At 42.4% G+C, this 20,736-nt stretch overlaps 2 protein-coding genes across 3 annotated transcripts in view; one reads left to right on the top strand and one right to left on the bottom strand.

Moving 5' to 3' along the window:
• Positions 1–2,279: 2,279 nt before the first annotated feature.
• On the bottom strand, positions 2,280–11,541 carry gdap1 (ganglioside induced differentiation associated protein 1; the record flags this gene model as incomplete). The annotated part of the gene is made up of 6 exons (XM_083778748.1): positions 2,280–2,965; positions 4,396–4,510; positions 5,062–5,156; positions 5,766–5,939; positions 7,875–8,067; positions 11,386–11,541. The coding sequence occupies 6 exons, from the start codon at positions 11,539–11,541 to the stop codon at positions 2,613–2,615; spliced, it is 1,086 nt and encodes a 361-aa protein (XP_083634874.1). The 3' UTR covers positions 2,280–2,612.
• Positions 11,542–12,859: 1,318 nt separating this feature from the next.
• The window catches only part of jph1a (junctophilin 1a), a 70,577-nt gene continuing 62,700 nt past the window's right edge, over positions 12,860–20,736 (top strand). The window contains exons 1-3 of one of the 2 annotated variants that reach the window (XM_083778494.1): positions 12,860–12,964; positions 13,113–13,619; positions 16,384–17,158. In XM_083778494.1, coding sequence (XP_083634620.1) covers positions 13,241–13,619; positions 16,384–17,158 — 1,154 coding nt within the window. In that variant the 5' untranslated portion in view covers positions 12,860–12,964; positions 13,113–13,240. Of the gene's footprint in view, positions 13,620–16,383; positions 17,159–20,736 lie in introns of both variants that reach the window. The other variant, XM_083778495.1, reaches the window with a different exon arrangement.

Below are 20,736 nucleotides of genomic sequence, written 5' to 3'. Positions count from 1 at the left end.
AAGTGGTGCTCCATTAATGTTCTGTGGTATAATAGTGAGCCAAGGATTAATCAGAAAACTGCAATAATTACATGCTATATTTGTGTGAATTGGCACGCTTGTTTTTAGTGTAGCCATAATACTCATTGTATTTTTTGCAGGCATATAGTAAAATTAAGAAACTCTATCCTGTTATGATTTATGACTATATGTAGGCAGGTGAAAAGAATATTACAATATCCTACTCAAGTATAAGTGCTGTTACTTACTGTCTTACTCACTGTATTAGAAGATATTGCATCTTGAAAACAACTCAATTAAATGTACAAAAGTATTAAAGTATATTATAAATTATGGTCACAGTAAAAGGGCCAATGTGGGATCATCACCGTAACCATTTCAATATAAATATGTCCTAGCAACCAATTCACTGATGCTCTCCAAAGTGGCGACCATCTTTTCTTTATCAGAAAGACTTCTCAAAGGTTGCCTTATGAGGTTAAAATAGTTTCAAAGCTATCTAGCTTTTATTTTAGAATGTATTTAAAAATGTAAAAGCACTCAATTACAGTAACAGATGCTTGTAATGCTTTCCCGATCTGCAATAATGTAATTGGATGATCCCTGTGGGGTTGCCTGTTGCCATATTGCAACAGTATACTTTTCCAATGACAACATAATGTAATGCACTCACGTTCCATTTGACAGATCATCACGCATACTGCAGTGTATATAGATTTTGCACGTGTGGGGGATTTCTCTGACAAGCTACACAAGCCAGACCTCAAGACACTGAAAACAAAGGCCAGACTTTGTTGAAAGGTCTAAACCCATAATGTCTGCTTAGTGTGAGGTTGAGCTCAGGTGAATTAACACAGTCCCTGAAGGGTTTGAAGAACCCGGGCCCAGGTATGTTTAATGTCAACGGGGTGTGTTGTGGACTCTGACTGTGGATATTGACTTGGGTCCAGGACAGGTGGTAGGATTCATGATTAGCAGTCTTTGGATGTTTTGATAAAACATTTAACAAGTTAAACAGTTGTATTGTAGGTATGATAAACGCACATTTTAATAAATGTCTTTGTGTTGTGGATTTTGGATGCCATCCAAGTGTTCTGCACAGTGCACAGACAGGCAGTCTAACAAATGGAATGTATTAAAAAAGAAAAATGTTTGAGAGCTGTTTAATTTCAGAGTACATATGGAATGAAGATGATGTAGCCTAAAGGGGATTGAAACAGCTCATGGGTTCATTCAGACCAAATATTGGGACAATCTATCTATCAAACAATATCATCAATCATGCCACACAAGTACAGGTGCAGTAATAGTGGAGGGCCATAAAAATTACATGAAAAGCTTTGACAAAAGATTTAGTATAGCTTTGATTAATTACTGAACAGATGCACAGCGCTGGCAGACTTGTAGGCAAACAAAGCATTATGGCATTGGTTATAAGTTATATTTGCTGTATTATTGGAATAGCATCCCATATACAATTTGTGCATGGGATTCTATCCATAACATGGAAATAAGACATTGAGATGCATAGGTACATTACTGAGCAAAATGAGACTTAGGTCACATTCTCACCTAATACTTCGGTAGACTAGAATGCGTATGGGCGGGGAAATTGGGATTCTTGCATATTTAATTGGCTGCGGTTTGCCTTCACACTGTCATTCGCAGCAATTGGAAACGCAGCAGGGGGGACCTTTATCAATGTGTTCCATTCATAAACTAGCCTACACAGTGAAATCTATGGTGATAAAATTACACTCATAACGTGCATGTGTCGTGCCGTCTAGGACCCCCCTCTCTCTCTCTCTACGAACGCAGCCACCACACACTGTTCTTTTGGCATGGAGGCACAGCGCTGCATGAGCGCACTGATATAACTAGCCCAGTCCCCACACAGTGACAGCACTCCATGTTTACGGCACGCACAGACAGACAGACAGAATATTCTGTAGGCTATAATAGGCTACACTGCAGTGTTTTTATGTGTTTTCTTAAGCAATTGATTAATGTACTCGTCCTCATTTTGATCAGGGCTTCAGTCTCCTCATTCGACCACGTCTATCCACAGTAACGGGACATCTTTGCGCTGCGTAAAATATGCATTCTCCGTCTCCAACTGTGTTCAGCTCCTCACCCGCCACATTGTTTGCTTAATTTCCTTTATTTACTGCGGATTGCATTCACACCTGCACCGAATCGTAGTCAAGTGCGATTGTAAGCGAAGCGAAACCCCCGTTTTTGGGCGGAGTAAAATGCGGTTCTTTGCTGCGCATTAGGATTCGAATGAGCCTTCACACCTGCCAAACGAAGCGCACTTTCTGAAAATGCGCAGCAGGATTCGTTTTAATCGCAGCAAAGCTCTCTGGTGAAAATGTGACCTTAATAGAAGATGACTAAAAGTGCATTTTTGTGCAACCCAGCATCACAGTAAAGACAGTTTTCACTGTGATAATACGTAAATGTAAATGTTTCAGTTACTTAAGTGATCATGTCTAAGGGGTTATACAAACTTATATATTGTAACTCTCTCTCTCTCATACAGTATGTATCTCTCTTTGGCCGATCGCTAACGCGTCCAACGCAACCTGTTGTGTCCTCACAACAACACTACCTCAGCTAGTGAAGATCATCCTCTTCTTCAGGTAGAGGAAGGCGAGGTACGTGGCCCCTCCGAGGACGCCAATCAACAGGGTTGTGCCGAAGATGGTCGGCGCGTTCTTCCTGGCCACGCGGAACGCCACGGGCAGGACGGCCGAGATCAGGATGTTGTTGACGTGGCCCAGCACCCTGCGGAAGGCCGGCCGCTCCACCACGCGCTCGTAGTACGTCTCCAGGTTGACGCGGAGGCCGTCGCCCCAGCAGCGGCGGGAGAGGCCGAGGAACTTGAGGCGGTGCAAGGTGACGGCGAGAGACACGTCGGCCATGCTGAAGAAGTCACCGCACAGCCAGGCCTGACTGCCCTCCTCTGCAGGAAGACCGCCAGAACACAGGAAGAACTGATTCAATGGGATGACAATTGGATATTTTTCTACCGCAAGAACTACAGTACGTGAAACGTATTTCACAGGTTCTGGATTTGTTTCCAATCCATATACACTACCCGGCTCGAAGTGGATTTGTTTCCATGTGCTACCCTTCTCGGTGTCGGACAAGGTTCTCAGAACCTCATTTGGGCCATGCTCTGGAGGTAGTAGTACTAACCAAGGTTCTGGGAACCCAGAACTGTAACAGAATGTATACTTTCAAAATGCTTGTAGATCTGCTATTTTTTTACTTAGATTAATTTTTTTAATTATTTGTTTAATGACATACTGACAGGGGAGTCCTGTCCTTCAGGTGGTTCTTGTTATAGTGGAAACTTAAATAAAAACAAAAGAACATCACAGAACGTCACAGGTTCTATAGGACCAGAAGGTTTGAGTTTATAGAAGGTTCTGTTTCATTGTAGTTGAAAAGAGCCAATTGTCAAAACACAGCTCAGAACAACAGGTCACACCGCATTTTACTCTACCTATGACGGCAGATTCTGCCAATGCATTTCAATGGGAAATTTTGGCAGAAATTGTTGTTGTAGATTCAGCAAGAAGCACATTGTTGCCATCTAGTGCTCATTTGTAAAAGTTTTACATCCATGCAAAAAACCAAGGTATATAAAAAATAATTATACAGACCAGCGGGTTGCTTGGTTGCGGATATATAGAAAAATATTACATTTGAATCACTAATTAGCGGTCAATTAGCAGCTAATTATGTATGTCACGTTTTTGCATCATGTGGTAATGGAGAAACTTTCTCTACAATATATTGTTCTGTTTGGCCCACAGCTGATAATGATTGCTGATGATGACAGACAGGGATGACCGTGCTAGGATGCTATCAGCAAACAAGCATAATATAAAGCAAAATATATACATCAATGCAGTGAAACACATCCAAAAATAAAGAAAAATTTAGATAAATACTGTATTCTACTAAAGCGACTTTCTAAAATACGGTGAAAGTGAAAATCCAATACATCAAAAAAGTGAATATTCAAGCACAGTGATTTTATTAGGCTGTATTTGAAATACTGCAACGCCCTGTTTCAGTTTACAACAATCTCCACTTAATCTAGCATCAGATTTTTTTTATTATGAATTAATAGCAACAACTAGAAAAAGTGCCCTTCTGGGCACAGGTCTCCACCAGGAGGATAGGAATGTTTAGGAGTAATATAAACATGTTTTTTGTTTGTTCCAATCTTTGCCAATCAGGATGGGAAATGGTGCAGATCCGTGTTGATCACATGACACACACACACACACACACACACTCTCCCCATGCCTTCGGCCTGGTGGAGAGTGGAGACAATAAGCCTATACTACTACTAGCCATAATGCTAAGTGGCTGACTAACCTGGTGTCTCCTCCACTCTCCTCTGAAGCTCTGTCTCCACCTGATCCATCACACCCTCCAGCTCATCCAGCAGCTTCTTCAGGTACTTCATGTTGTCATGGTCAAACAGCTTGGACTGAAGGAACATGATGTCACAATATCATTACACTGGTGCTTTAAAGTCTACTGTGCTATCCATTATAAGTATGTTACTTCCTCTTTTGGTTGCCTTCTTTAATGTCTCGCTCTAAAGTGAACACTTGTGTACACTATGATGTAATGTAATCTGATGTTTGAAATACAAATTATTTTCAGAATTGTATTTGTCTGCTGCAGCCTGTTGCCATGGTATGCATGTGTGTGCTGATTGATGGGTAAGCTATTAGAGAGCTATTAGCGAACTACAAATATGAATACACAACCTTTTTTGTGGGGAGCAGTAAACCATAAATGGCCATAATTTATTTGCTCATGTCAACAGACTGAAATAATGTGCTCTTTCTTTCTATTTACTTTCCCTCTGCCCAGCACTGCACACAGGACTTAAAAAAGAGCCGGTCTTGGAGGGAGTGCGAGACACTGAGTCACTAATGGCAAACAACGGTTCTGCCTGGACAGCTATTTTTTATGAATAATCAAAAGGTAAACATTGCACTTCACACTCCATTGACTTGAACGATGACTTACTTTCAAACGCCTCTGTTTTGCTATGTAAGCATCTTTGAGCTCCGGGTTCTCCGCTGCCAGTCTCTTAAGCTCAGATTCTGTGCTTCCAATCTGTGCTGTCACATACAAAACACAAGATTGAATCAATAAACTATTATTTAGTGTTAAAGTTTGTTTCTGTAGAGATTATTTATTTAATATCGAGTCGGTTATGATTCTCAGTAAGAATCTGAATTCTACTAGAGTACAAGAATGTCTGTTGTATTGTTGGACATGTGAAAATACACAAGACTGGGTGCAATAACAGCATGGCTTCACATGGAACTCTGACTTAATAACCTAATGTGTCCAGTGTGAGCCAGTCACAGCCCGATTCAACCGACATTCACTTCCTTATAGATGGCTCATGCCCAGACTTGGGACAATGATGTTCTACATTAGTCTACTGTTGTGCACAAGAAATTGGGTTTGCTAAATTATTTCCAGACAGATAGACGGACAGACAGACAGACAGACAGACAGATAGACCTACTTATAGACAACCTCTTTTGGAGCCAAGCCGTAACAAATCACACTTGTGTGAAGTGAGGGGCACTCTTATCATCATACATCATCACATTCAAGACACACAAAGCTGGGCATAGGAGCGCCCCTCAAAAAACAACAACACCTTGAGCCTTTATATGCTGTAGTGTATGCTTTATATTTCTACGCATGCATCTTACAGCGTATGCGCGTGGTGGCGTAGGCCGGTATGTGGGAGTCCACTGTTATCTCTGGGTGGAGGATGCAGCCGTGGGTGTAGGCGTCCATCTGCAGCGAGTCCAGCAGCTCTCTGTAGTGCTGCACCCGGGCGTAGTACATACTACCCTCGTCGGGAATCAATTTAGGAGTGTCGTCTGGAGAAACCCGAGGCATGGGAATGAACCAGAGGGAACAACATGGTGTCGGTTTAGTTTCCCTACAGCCTTGCCGCAACAAGGCTTTCTTTCTTTCTTGACAAAGGAGCGGACCTGAGGTGACCTCGTAAATGCTACAGGAATCAGCGAGACTGGCCAATAGAGCACCGAAGTCTGACGTCACTTTCAGTACAGGGGGTCAGTCCCCAGGTTCATGTATTTTTTTAGTTGCATTGAAATCGCCATAGGAGGATTTTTAGATTGCTTCCTATAAGAACTGTGTTTGAAAAATAAACATGTCATCCCGGCCGCTTCACTCATATGGATATGAAGGATCAACTGACTGAGAGAAAACGCTAATGTTACTGCTGCTGAATTAGTTAGATTTTCGCTAGAAGCAGACTGTATCATATATGAGTGACTGACTGTTGCAAACGATACAGAGACACATCCCTGACAATAACTCCGAGACAGCTTGTTTATTTTTGGACCACAACGCTTATAGTAGACGATATTAAGATCACCCCATGTTATTCTCCATAGAGAAATTACTTCCGTGAACCAGGGGAATCGAAGGGATGAGCGAGTTACGTCAGGACTTCGGTGCTCTATGGAAGATGTTGTTTCTTAACGTGTGCCATGGTCCAGGGGACTAACAACGGTTCAAATGGATCCATCAGTCTGTAACTCCGGGAGTTTACAATTGGTTATCTCTGGGGTCAACAATCTGCACTGTAAATTTTACAGTGTCACTTAACTCTGAGAGTGCACAAATGGAACCAAATGGGCTATTAAAATATAGCAGATATACTGTACAAGCTCACATCGTGTCACTTCATGCCGCACTGTGAGCTTGTATACACCTGCTATGTTTGTCCCTGGCAAAAACATTTTCAGATGAGGGTTCACGGCCAAATACATCCATTTAGAGGTCCTTGACATGAAAATGTTTGAGTGGTCACCAATCACCATAACAGTAAATGTCACAGTCACACACTGCTTCTCAGCAGCGTAAAGAGTCAATCTTACCAGAATCTCTCTCCTCTTTATCCAACTGGGAGGCTGCCTCTCAGAACATTCAGTGGCTACCGTGTGGATCAATGAAAACCGAGGCAGAATGGAAATTAAAAAATAAATTAAAAATAAATTAAATGCAAAATAAACTACATGGAAGCAATGCACATTAAATACACAAAACAATGCACAGACATTACACAGGGGTGCTTGAAAGTTTGTGAACCCTTTAAAATTGTCTATATTTCTGCATAAATATGACCTAAAACATCATTAGATTGTCACACAAGTCCTAAAAGGTTCTCTGGGAATTATGTTATGTTCATGTTGTAGTTTTCATGGTTATGTTATGCGGATATTAGTCTTGTTCCTCTGCCAGCCCTTGTCGGGTCATTGTTTGGTGTCGCATCTGTTCTGTAATCTGTTCACCTTTAATAAAATAAAACAACCAACCAAGGGCGTTGAACACTTTAGGTAGGGTCTCTCCACTCCAATAATGTGATATACCAGAAGTGGTAGTAGGCTGAGCTACATCATCAAAATGAAACATTTTAGTATGCAGCATGGTAAGTACTGGTGATCCCTGTATTCCATTTGTAGGTTTACCTGCTGCTGTTCAGCCCCATTTTGCCAGTAGCCTATCTGCCTATTGTCAAACCAACTGTTTGTGTGATTGAAAATCCATCACCTTCAAATTAACTGCTAATCATAGGGTTCACAAACTTCCAATTGTGCGTGCGTGCCTGCGTGGTGGAAGAAACAATATAAAACATAAGAAAATAAATAACTATATAATGCCCTGTGAAGTTCACCGTATACCCTCCCAGTCTAGTATTATTACGGTACACTATTGAGTAAGAGTGTTTGGGTCTGTGCAATAGGAGCTACTGTGTGAGGCTGTGAAGTTCCTATCAGACGCACCGTCTCTGAAGTTGTGCTCCAAGTAGTCCATGATCTGTGTGGGGTCACAGATGACGTTGTCATCGTGGGTCAGGACAGGAACCTCTCCGGCAGGATTCAGACGCATGAACCAAGGCTCGTTGTGTTCGCTCAGGGGCAAGCTCACGTCGTACTCCTCACAGCGCAAGCCTTTCTCCGCTATGGCAAGACGAACCTGCGATGCACAGTAAAATCCTCAGTGGCCCTATACATGATTGTCTTTTGATTATCTATTGATTTTTACCAATACCTTTTGTACACACCTGCTGATGCTAACATTCTAAATATCCTGCTTTCACATATATACACTATCCGAGTATCTGTATACTGTACATGTACATGTACCGTATTATACACATATTTTTGTTTATTAAACCTGTTTTCTATATCTCTTCCCCTCTCTCACTCTGTCCTCTCTTTTATATCATCTACAAAACTACCACTACCTTTACACCTGTTAATCTGTGATGTGACAAATAAAACTGATTCTGAATCAGATCTATGTCCAGACTTTACTGTATTCCAATGTGCGTATGACTAGCAATATGGCAAGCCACCATGCTTTCTTGTGGCAAGGCACACGATTTTGTTAATGAACGACGATAAACTCAAAAGTCAGTGGGGTCGATTTAGGACTTCTATTTTACTTACTTCTATATTACTAATCTAATTACAGTATTATGATCTGGGGGCGTGTAGTATGTCATATTGCAATTTTGGGCATGTTAAGAAGCGCTTTTGACACCCCGCGGAGTGCGCAAAACGGCCTTGAATTAGTCATGGGTGTGTTTAAGGCGTGTTTGAGACGTACCCAATCAACATGTCCGTACTATTCTCTTTACCAGTCAGCTGATGTCACATACGGAATGCGCACTTTGGGGATCGTGGTATGACATTTCTTCAGGCTGGCACCATAGAAGACATGACATGCCTTTGTCACATTTGGGTTAATTATTCCTATTGCACTGCATGCTGTCACCTTTATGCCTCAAAAGAACAGACCCACCTTTCAGATCGGAATGGAATTGCGAGTAGATAGCAGCATATTGGCAAATTGGTAATCCATGCGTAATTAATTAATTCGATAACGATAGAACCATGTACCATACACTACAGCGAATGAAAGCAAGATTCCTAAGGAATATGGAGATTTTTACATTTAATAAAACGGTTGAGAAATGAGAGAACCATGAGTGTTTATAGGCTAATATCAACGTTTTTTTATGAAAGACAAACGGGCTGTGAACTTGAAGAGCTCAATCACCATCCCGACACGGAAGAAATATAGCCTAGTGCATGCATGTATATGCACTGTTGCACTTGCACACAGTAGCCTACACACGCTCTTTATTTGTTTCTATTGAAAGACACCAGTAAAATAACGTTTATTATATTTTATTTCATTCAAGTCACGACGAAGGAATGAGTTGAATGCGTGCTGCGTAATGCTGTGGCCCCGATGGTATGGTCTTCGCTGAGTTCGCTCGTAGCATTTTATTGAAGAAGACTTGAATAGGGTGTGATACAGCATATGAAAGCACATTTCCCACGGATTATGGAGATGTTTTTATTTATTTTTAAGGTTGAGAAATGAAAGAATTATGGCCGTTTCTAATCTCAACATTTTTTTTAAAAAGACGCAAAACTGCCATGTCTCATAGAAACAAGTAAATAGGTCTATAAAAATAAGCGCATATAACAGGGGTCTGTAACCTATTTTAAATGAAGTGCCATGTTTTTATTTTCTAAATAGTGAGTCTGCCATATCCAGATTAATTTGAATGACACCACATTAAAATAAAAAAACATATTTTGATTGTCCACAAATATAAAGTTCTTCCTTCTTTTTAAATATGTTCTTGCACATTGTTATAATGATCATTATATATCCCCCTGCAGTCAGAGTTCATAGTTTTAATGAATGAATGTGATGCATTGTGAGCTGGTATAGATCTGCTATTTTCAAAAGTAATCTTTTTATTTAATTTTTGGATTAGCTGTCCTTAGTTGGGCAAATGCATTCATCTGGGGATCCTTGACATGGGAATGTGCTGTGTGAGGATCACTGGTTTAAACAACATTAGGAGAAAAGCCCAAATAACCACTTTAGAAACAAGAAAAACAACCACACAGAAAGCAACTTTACAGAAAAATAAGCCGCTTATAATAAACAGACATGGCAACACTCTACCAGCGTCCCAGAGCCGCTCAAGTGTCAAATCAAACAGTGCTTTTTGCGTTTATGAGGTGGTCAGACCCACGTCTAATCGTTATGCGCTGAGTGTCTTTAGGTCAAGGGGCTTAATAGCAAATTGCGCAAAGCGAAAATAATTAACATATGGACACTCCCACAATGCTAAAATATTCAGGACCGCGGTAAGCCATAATGTTTGTGCGTTCAACACGGGTCAGTGCGTTCAACACGGGCCGATATGCCTTTCATAATACGAATGTGCGCAGAGCGAGGCCAATTTATGTATTTCCATTGGTAAAACGCACCTTCAAAATCTACCCAAGTGTGTCTATTGTAAACTCTGCATGTTTACCCGTTGGGGTTCCAAGGAGCCAAATGGACAATTCACACATGGGTTTGTAACTCAACTCAATATTGAGTGCTCAAGTTATGTGATTTCATCTATACTACACTGTAGTAGATGAAATCACATAACATACACATAACATACTGTAGTAACTACAGTATGTTTCTTGAACCTTCCTCAGTGTCCAGATCAACACTGGACGAAGGAGCATTTTCAACTTTCCTGAATCCAAAATATTGTGATTCTCATCCATCCGAGGCATTTAAACAGGTATTGCCAGTCACCACTTGCATTGAATTTGGAACGGTTCTTGGTCTAAATTAACGAGTAAGTATATTCTGTTCATGATCAAAATATCCCCACAAACCACGCATCCACCCATCGTCTGTTTGCACTATCTCAGTTACTCATGTTAAACAACGATGATGTTGCTTTACAGCTTAAAAATGTGTACAAATTGCAAGTTTGGTGAGCATTTCCAACACTATTGGGGTGTGGGGCCAAAGGACACTGGCGAAATGAAATGCTAATCTTGAGTAGCCTAGGCTAGACAGGCTAGGACCAGAGATGGGCAGTATTTGAAATACATGTATTTGAAATACGTATTTGAAATACTTTTTTGTATTTTGTAATTTGTATTTCGCTGGGATGGAAGAAATGAGATGTATTTTGTATTTAGATACATTTTTTGACCCAGTATTTGTATTTTGTATCAAAATACATTTTCAATGTATTTTGCCCATCAGAGGCTAGGACAGCCTTATTGTTTAACTCATTTTCTCTTGATCATATTTAGTCAAACGAGTTATAAAAAGGAAGACATGCATAATGTTCTCTCGATTGCATAATGGTGATAAATTGAGTGCCTTTCGGTGCTAAGTTCTAGCTCTAGCGTTCTACCCTTGAGAGGAGCTGTCCACTGACCATGGTGCTGAAACTGCGATAACGCTCACCTTCTGAGAATTGAAAGACTGCGTCCAGTGATACAGCGTCAACTTGGATTTTGGGGAGTTTGTGGTTTCCGTAAGCGTCCCGCTTTCATGTGCGGCGTCTTTCTCTAAAAGAATGTCTTTCTCATCTTGAGATTCTGCACTGTTTTCGGCCGCCATTTTACCTGTCCGTCGGTCGGGCGAGCGGACGAACGAACGACATGCACAACACACCCCAAAACAGTAACGTCATCGGCTTGATCAGTCCCCCTCTAGAGGCTTGGAGCTGTTTAATATGCCTCTGCCTTTTGAGAACTATGTCTGTGGGGGAAATGCTGTATGTCAAATAGTTTTAAAGCTGTTATATCATGGAGTTATTGTCTATGAAAATGGCTTACACTGTAGTGGCTTTTCAAAACAATCTTCTCTTTTCAAGACAGACCTAGTATACACACTCATTTGTACAAAAATGTGCAATTGGCAAAAACGACCAGCAGAGGTCATTGTTATCCATAATGTCTTTTGACTGCACAAATATTAACGACCTGTGAGAAAAATAGTTTTGTTTGTATCATGGAAAAGGAACATATTCTAAATTAGCTATAGGGCCTACTCGATCTGTATAAATAAAACATATTTTTCTTTACCAAGCAGGGATATAGGCTATGCAGGTGTCACTCACAGACCAAGATGCTGTAGGCTATATTTTTAAATAAATACAAATTAAATCAGCTTATCAGTTATACACAAATTATAAACATAATTCCTCAATCATACGTACAAAAACTGTGTATTTTTAAACACTGCAAGACAAGGCAATTATGCGCATTCTTCAAACGTCCGAGCGACAGCCTACAACCAACCATAATATTATGCGCTGTCATTTAATGTATGATTGATAGACCAACAGAGGTACATTATTCAGAGGGCCAAGTCCCAATTGGGGTCCAAGAAAAAAAGGCCTTGCCCTATACTCAAAGTCAAAGATACACATTGTCTTTTTAATAACAATGCATTGCTTTATTGAAATGTTGAACATTTCCCCCAAAATGTAGCCTAAAGAAACAAATGTCCACAATATTGCATGTGAATATATAATCATGGGATCCACAAAATAGAGTGGTTAATTTGTTTATTTATTTATTTTGTAAAATTGTGTATCGAGAGTCCCTTCCAATCCAATGTGGTGGCAAAAATAGGTTACAATAATATTGTAACCTACAAAAATAGGTTACAATAATATTGTAACCTATTTCTACTCTTTTTTTTTTGTATTTATTATCATTTTGCTACATTTTAAATATAATTATTATTTCTACTTAAAATGTAGCTAAATGATGATAAATGCAACAAACAAAAAAGTTTACTTAAGTACAGTAGAACAGCATGCATGCACTCAAGTAAATTGTCTTTATAGCCTAGCTACTATTAATCCCACCATGCCCATGGACTGGTGGTGGGAGGTTCCACTAGCATGACGTTGCAAGTGGCGGTGTGTTCTCTCCGGCAGCCACTCGAAGCGTCTCTCTCTCCCTGTGTGATCAGTGGGTGAGAGGAGGGGGAGACCAACAGCACAACGGGAGAAAACAGCGTGCAGCCTCCGGTAAATGACGGCCTCCCATTCATACCTTTGCACTGACTGTCTTCAAATAATACTCATGCCTTTCTATTGCATATCAGTGTCTGGAAGAACCACTAAGCTCACTGCTCATCATCTTACCGTCATTGTTTTGTTTTTTATTTAATTTCAGTTGTGTGAAACAGCGGCATCCTTTTGGCTCATCCTTTCTTCACCATCATCCGACCTGGATCCCTCGGTGGCGGGGTGGAACACAGCAGTCAACTGCTTTATTTTTTATTTTTTTAAAGCCTATTCTGAATGACGGGCGGAAGGTTTGACTTCGACGATGGTGGCACTTACTGCGGGGGGTGGGAGGATGGCAAAGCCCACGGACATGGCATCTGCACCGGACCCAAGGGCCAGGGCGAATACGCCGGGTCCTGGTCCCACGGGTTCGAGATAGTGGGGGTTTACACCTGGCCCAGCGGGAACACCTACCAGGGCTACTGGTCCCAGGGGAAGCGGCATGGACTCGGCGTGGAGACTAAAGGAAAGTGGACCTACCGCGGGGAGTGGAGTCACGGGTTTAAGGGCCGATACGGAGTTCGACAGAGCCACAACACACCTGCCAGATTCGACGGCACCTGGAGTAACGGACTACAGGATGGATATGGGATCGAAACCTATGGCGATGGTGGTAAGAGACCCCCGTCGTATAAAAGAGTCTGTAGCCTATACATCATCATGATGCTAATAGCCTAGGCTACTGTATAAGACGGTTGTCTCTTCAATGGCATCGTCTGATAATCGGTATTTGCGTGAGGATGCTCCAGTTGAATCAGTGCATGGATCTCCAACATCCATCCCATCCATAGGTTTTGGGGTTGGTGTGTTTATTGCGCACTGCGCACCACCATCAAGTATTATCATCTCCTGAAACCTTCCACAATATATCTGTGAATTGTGGCTCTTATGATAGTAACTTATTGGATGCTTTACAACAGTGGTTCTCAAAGTGGGGTCTGGGGACTCCTAGGGGTCCCCAGCTAAATGCAAAATGGTCTAAATGGCTAAATGGTCTATACTGTAGCATCGAAATCAGTTTAATAACTTTACATCATTGGCTATTGAAAGATAACATACAAGCTCTTGTAGATAATAGAAAAATTAGAATATATTTTTTTAAACATTTTAACAAATATGTTGTATGGGTTTTCAAATGGGAGTGCCCGGCCAAATAATACATATTGGTTTGGGGGTGAAAAGGTTGGAGAACCATTGCTTTACAAGATTAAGTTATGTCCTATTTCAGGCTAGTCACTTCCATTTAGTAAGCACCACTGTAGGTCTATTGATTTCTAATTCTTGCTCATGGTGGGTGGGTCACAGAGCCACCCCTCTCACCAGCTCAGTGTCACCATGCATGCCCAGACTACAGGGAGTCTGACAATCAGAGCAAATCAGGGCTAAGGTGCTCAGACAGTTTGAGCTAATTACACTAAGACTACAACCTATCCCCTCAGGCATTTTCACATGCAAATCCACCTCAAAACATCCTCACAAATCTACCTCTGTTAGCCATTTACATACATTGACCTAGCCATGGTTCACATGATAATCATGACAGTCATATTTCAGGGCTAAGATTGACCCAAAAGTCAAGTCACACTAAAGTGTTGACACCTGTGCTCCCACTGGTGCTGCATGTGAGAGGAGGTCGTGGTGGTTGAAGCACGTCTGTGACCTCTGATCTCAGTAATTAGTTCACAGATTAGAGTGTTTGTAGATTAGTGTTCACAGATTGGCACAGATTAGTGACTATCTCTAGAGGTGTGATCTGGGATATAAGAACTCTTATCCCACACGGCACTAACACCCTATGATTAGTGCTGCCCAAACTGTCGATTTTGCAAGCTATTCTGCCAGTCCACGGTGTGATCCTGTCAATTTGTGATGGGTGTTGTAGTTGTGATATCTCAAAAGATTAAGGATGTCCTTTCTAGTTGTTTCTAGATTCGATGAACGGTTGTACATTACCTAATACCTACAGTACTTGACATTCTCTGTTAATTCAGGATTCAAATTCTTGTAGATCTGCTATTTTGGGTACTTTTGCGTGACGCTGCAGTATGATAGGGCTTTCATTTACGAGAAGAAAAAAAACTATGAATGATGACTGGAGTAGAGAGGGATGTGAGTTAGCAAACATTCTGATCTGTGAGGAGGATCTGGTGAACATCTGTCTGCCTGACCCAGTGTCACATGATCCTGATAACCTGAGCTGTGTGGTGAAAAAACAGTGGCACAGCATTATCAACCTTTTAATCTCGCACTGCAGCACACACATGCTCATTCACAGTAAAATCCTCTGTGTTCATTCATTTCATTTAACTCGTATGGGTCCAGCAGAACCAAATTGGATTAATGAAATATTCCACTCATTATGCGACTCGTAGCAATTCCTCCTCATCAGAGACAAACACACGGATGGTGAAGAATATGTCTACTGTCCGTGGTGTGTGTGTGTGTGTGTGTGTGTGTGTGTGTGTGTGTGTGTGTGTGTGTGTGTGTGTGTGTGTGTGTGTGTGTGTGTGTGTGTGTGTGTGTGTGTGTGTGTGTGTGTGTGTGTGTGTGTGTGTGTGTGTGTGTGTGTGTGTGTGTGTGTGTGTGTGATTTGCGCCAGAACAAAATTTGCCAAGTGATTCATTTGAATTGGCAGGGATCGTCCAGTGTGAACCAAATAATCATATTTGGCTATTTTCACAATTTTTGCATCCGACCACAACATGCGTCAGATGGGTGCTTTTGATATTTTTAAGTAGGCCCTGATCCAGAAAAGGTTGGAATCACTGCTCTAGATAACAGTTTATTAAAAAAATAAACCCAGTACTGAACAAGAAACATTAATAAGAAACATTTTAGCATAGATTTTAGATGTATTTTCCCCCTGTTTTTATCGTATCATAATTATAAATGTTCTTGGCCTGTTCTTTAAGGCTAAATCTCTGTGAGCTCCTGATTCATTGGATTGATTTCATTTAGATCTGTGGGCCGGTGTCTTATAAACAAATCAATAACTTCAATCTGAAACAGAATGATCTATACTCTCGTACTCTGTTGCAGATTATTGATGTTTTCCAAGAAAGGACAATTACCGTAATTGAAAAGAAGAAAACAAAACAGACAGTATAGATCATTTCAAGTGCTTCAGTGCTGTACACACCAGAGAACAAATATATTTTTTCCATAGTCAAGAACTGTAAAAAAAAAAAAAAAAAAAATGGCATTCAAGGTTGCAGTTCACGTACACTACTGCAGTACTGTATATCATGTGCTATGATAATTAATTATTACATCTTATAGATATGCATCTATAATCTGTCTGTGTCATCCCACATGGGATTATGTTTGTTTCCAATTATGTACTGTGATCCATTAATCCACTTCCGCCTCCCCCTCAGGTACCTACCAAGGCCAGTGGATGGGTGGTATGCGACATGGTTACGGCGTGCGTCAGAGTGTACCTTATGGCATGGCCACGGTCATCCGCTCCCCGCTGCGCACCTCCCTGGCCTCGCTGCGGTCCGAGCAGAGCAACGGCAACGTGCTCCAGGACCTGTCCTGCCCCGCCGACAACCCCGTCGGAGGCCGCGGCGGCTTCGTCCTCAACTTCCACTCGGACAGCGAGGTCACCGCTGCAGGCAAGAAGAAGGGGGGCCTGTTCCGCCGCGGCTCGCTCTTCGGGAGCCTGCGGCAGCTGCGCAAGTCCGACTCGCGGACCTCCATCTCCAGCAAGCGCAGCTCGGCGCGCAGCGACGCCACCATGAGCCGCATCAGCTCCAGCGACGCCAACTCCACCGTGTCCCTGGGCGACGGGGAGCTGCCGGACGAGGACATGCCCATGGAGGACCACGTGGACGCCACCACCACCGAGACGTACATGGGCGAGTGGAAGAACGACAAGCGCAATGGATTTGGCGTGTCGGAGAGATCCAACGGGATGAAGTACGAGGGGGAGTGGCTCAACAACAAGCGCCACGGTTATGGGTGCACTGTTTTCCCCGAGGGCACCAAGGAGGAAGGGAAGTATAAGAATAATGTGCTGGTGCGAGGAATTAGGAAGCAGTTGATTCCAATGAAAAACCCCAAAACCAAAGAGAAGGTGGATCGTGCCGTGGAGGGAGCGCAGAGGGCCGCAGCCATCGCCAGGAGTAAAGTGGAAATAGCAGCTTCCAGGTAATGAGTGTGCATCTCGCTCCTACTGTCTGTGTGCGTGTGCGTGTGTGTAACTCCTCCTACTGCAGTGATTCCCAACCTTTTCTGGATCAGGGTCCACTTGAAAATCTTAATGTTTAAGTTTAACAGCAGCCGAATGGCCCAAATTTGTGCATGTACAACTTCCTGGTCTCAACTGCGCATGTTTCTTTCCTTCCATGGAGCCCCATGGAGCAACATGGCGTCGCCCGTACGGTCTTCGCGTCTCGTCCTCTTTAGACAGTCCTGTTTCCTACTCTCAATGTCCTCACGGCCCGCCATTGGTCCCCGGCCCACATGGGTTTGGAATGGCTGCTGTATGAATGGATGCTGTACTATCCAATAGTGTCAGGCATTTGACATTGGCACTTCAAGTAGAGACGAATGCCAACTATAGTCAGACAGACAAAGGTAGGTTTGATAGTCAGCAACAGGTCTGATTGAAGGCACAGTCGTCTTTAAGTGGAGTCCCATGATGACAGTGGCGCCAAAGTTTGATTCATCATCCACAATCAAGGCCTTTGTGTTGCTCTTTATTGCCTCTTGTTCCGCCTAGGAAAAGACTGTTGCTATTCTCTGCCCTTAATTTTGAGTGGTGCAACCACTCCCTTACGAAGCTATGTGTGTGGGTGGGTAGCTGGGTGTCTGGGTGTCTGGGTGGCTGGGTGTCTGGGTGTCTGGGTGTCTGGATATGAGCACGAAAACAGCATGGTTGTTTTTCACCATCTGTGCGCAACCTAGCGCACACACAAACACACACGCACGTATTAACTGTATATATGATGCTTTCGGGGGTGCCAGTACAGTACAGTGACAGTACAGTACAGTACAGTACAGTAGAGGGTACAGTAGAGGGACCGCAGCACGGTAACTCTGTCATTTCTCAACCGTTTCGGACACGGGTGTGATTTTCATTGACAGGGAGTGGAGTGGATCTTGCGTGTGTGGCTGCGTGTACTTGTGAGGGCCAACATGTATAGTTGAATTTGAGAAATAGCCATTGTGAGGACCATTTTCCTGGTACTAACAAGTCAACATAAATGGTTGTTTTATGGATAGAAAAGAAAAGAAAAGTCAGATTTACAGTTAGGAAAAGATTGAGGTTGGGGACAGGGTTAGGATTAGGCATTTAGAGGTTAGGGGTTGGGTGGGTTATGCGATATCTATGCCTGATTTATTCTTAGTTGCGGGTCAGTGACACGCACTGAATATAGCAGATAAACAAGCTGTGTAGATCGGATATGTGACAGGAAAAAGGTTGTCAAAATAGGTGATCTTGTCTCACTGTCTAGGCTCTTAAACACTGGGGACCCCCAGGGTCGTGACCTTTCTCCACTACTGTACTCATTATATAGATTAGGTGTTTTAAAAAGTGTAAACCTAAGAAAAGTCCAGGCCCTGATAACATCGGTGGCCGTCTGCTCACTGTCTGTGCAGAACAGCTAGGCCCTATTTTTCATTTTATATTTCAACTATCTCTTACTCAGCAGAGGGTGCCATCTCTATGGAAGCGCTCCACTGTGGTGCCAGTAGCCAAGAAACCTCGTCCCAAGGCTCTAAATGACTTCAGACCTGTGGCATTAACCTCTGTGGTTATGAAGTCATTTGAGAGACTCGTTAAAGAAGAGCTCTTGTCAAAAACAGAGTGTTATCTGGACCCTATGCAGTTTGCATACAGGGCTAGGAGAGGGGTGTCCGATGCTACCATCACCTTACTGAACCTTCTTTTCAAACACCTGGAAGTTAGCAAGAAACATGCTAGGCTGCTTTTTGTTGACTTCTCATCAGCCTTCAACACCATTCAGCCACACATACTAGTTGGAAAACTAGCTAACAACTTTGGCTTAGACCCTGGTTGGGTTCTGGATTTCCTCACAAATGGAACCCAGAGAGTAAGGGTGAATGGGAAGCTTTCTGGTGAATTAACATCATCCACCGGTTCACCCCAAGGTTGTGTACTCTCCCCACTTTTATATATATTGTACACAAATGACTGCAGAAGTCAACATGCCGACAGACACATTATCAAATTTGCTGATGATTCTGTTATTGTTAGTCTGTTGGGTGATGGTGAGGTCAGCCATGGCCCAGTTGTGGACGATTTTGTGTCCTGGTGTGAAGAGGCATTCCTACAACTGAACGTCACTAAGACCAAAGACATGTTCATTGATTTCCGTCGTGGTCCACCTGCTCCTCAGAGCAGTGTTATTGATGGCCAGCCAGTAGAGTTCGTTACAAATTATAAATATCTCGGGACAATTATAGACAATCGTCTAAAATTCGACTGTATCACCGAAATGGTGTGTAAAAAAGGCCAGCAGCGCCTTTTTTGCCTGAGAAAGTTGGCCAAATTCCAGGTCGATAAATCATTGATGATTCTATTTTATAGATCCTTCATTGAGTCTGTCCTCACCTTTGCTGCCATTTGCTGGTATGGCAACCTTGGTGTCAGACAGAAAAATGCCCTTAACAGTGTTGTTAAGGGGGCCAGCAAAATTGTGGGGGCAAAATTCAGCGGCCTGAGTCATTTGTATGATGAGCAGGTGCTAAAGAAAGCATCATCTATTAGAGCAGACAGCTCTCACCCCCTATACCGGGAATATGAATTCCTGCCATCCGGCCAATGGCTAAAGACTCCTGTTACCAAAACAAACAGGTATAAACTTTCATTCATACCTACCTCCATCCGAGCCATCTACAAGGGAAGTAGATGCACTTTAGCCCTGGTTGCACTTTATATTTAAGGTATCATCTTGTGATAATAAATATACGTATGTCTGTTGTTCTGTATGTTGTACTGTTTGTAATGTCTGTGAGCTTTTTATCTGCTGTAAAACGAAGTGCCCAGTTTGGGGCATATGAATAAACTTGACCTTGACCTACTCATTTCTGTCAATGTCACTTTAGTACAGTACTACAGTTATGATGTTATGATTGCTGATGACACATCTGTAGTAGGTCTTATTACCAACGGGGATGAATCCGACTACAGCAGAGCAGTAGAGGAGCTGGTGAGATGGTGTGAGAGTTACAACTTGATTCTAAACATCTCTAAAACCAAAGAGATGTTCATCGACTTTAGGAAAAAGATCTCGAGTCCCCTCCCCCCTCTCTTCATCAATGGGGAAGAGGTAGAAAGAGTCTCCTCCTTCCGGTTCCTCGGGACCACCATCCATGAATCCTTATCATGGGATCTCAACACCAGTCTCATAATAAGCAAATCACACCAGCGTCTCTATTTCCTGCGGCAGCTTAAGAAGTTTAAAGTCAGCCAAGCAGCCATGACTCACTTCTATAGGGCCACTATTGAAAGTGATCTTACCTTCTCCATGCTTGTCTGGTTTGGTCACACAACCTCTCAAGACAAATCGAAGCTGGAAAGAGTAGTACGTCGTGCATTAAAAACCATTGGATGTAGCCTCCCTACACTTTCCTCACCCTACTCCACCAGAATAATTAGCCAAAAAAATCATAGCAGACAATTCCCTTCCTGCACATTACCTCTTCAATCTCCTCCCATCAGGCAGGAGATATAGAAGTATCAAGAGCTCAACATCTCG

Source organism: Protomyctophum parallelum (assembly GCF_964188405.1).
Source record: "Protomyctophum parallelum genome assembly, chromosome: 12".
Lineage (NCBI taxonomy): Eukaryota > Metazoa > Chordata > Actinopteri > Myctophiformes > Myctophidae > Protomyctophum > Protomyctophum parallelum.
The sequence above is the reverse complement of the archived record's forward strand: the minus strand, read 5'-3'. Positions and strand labels throughout refer to the sequence as shown.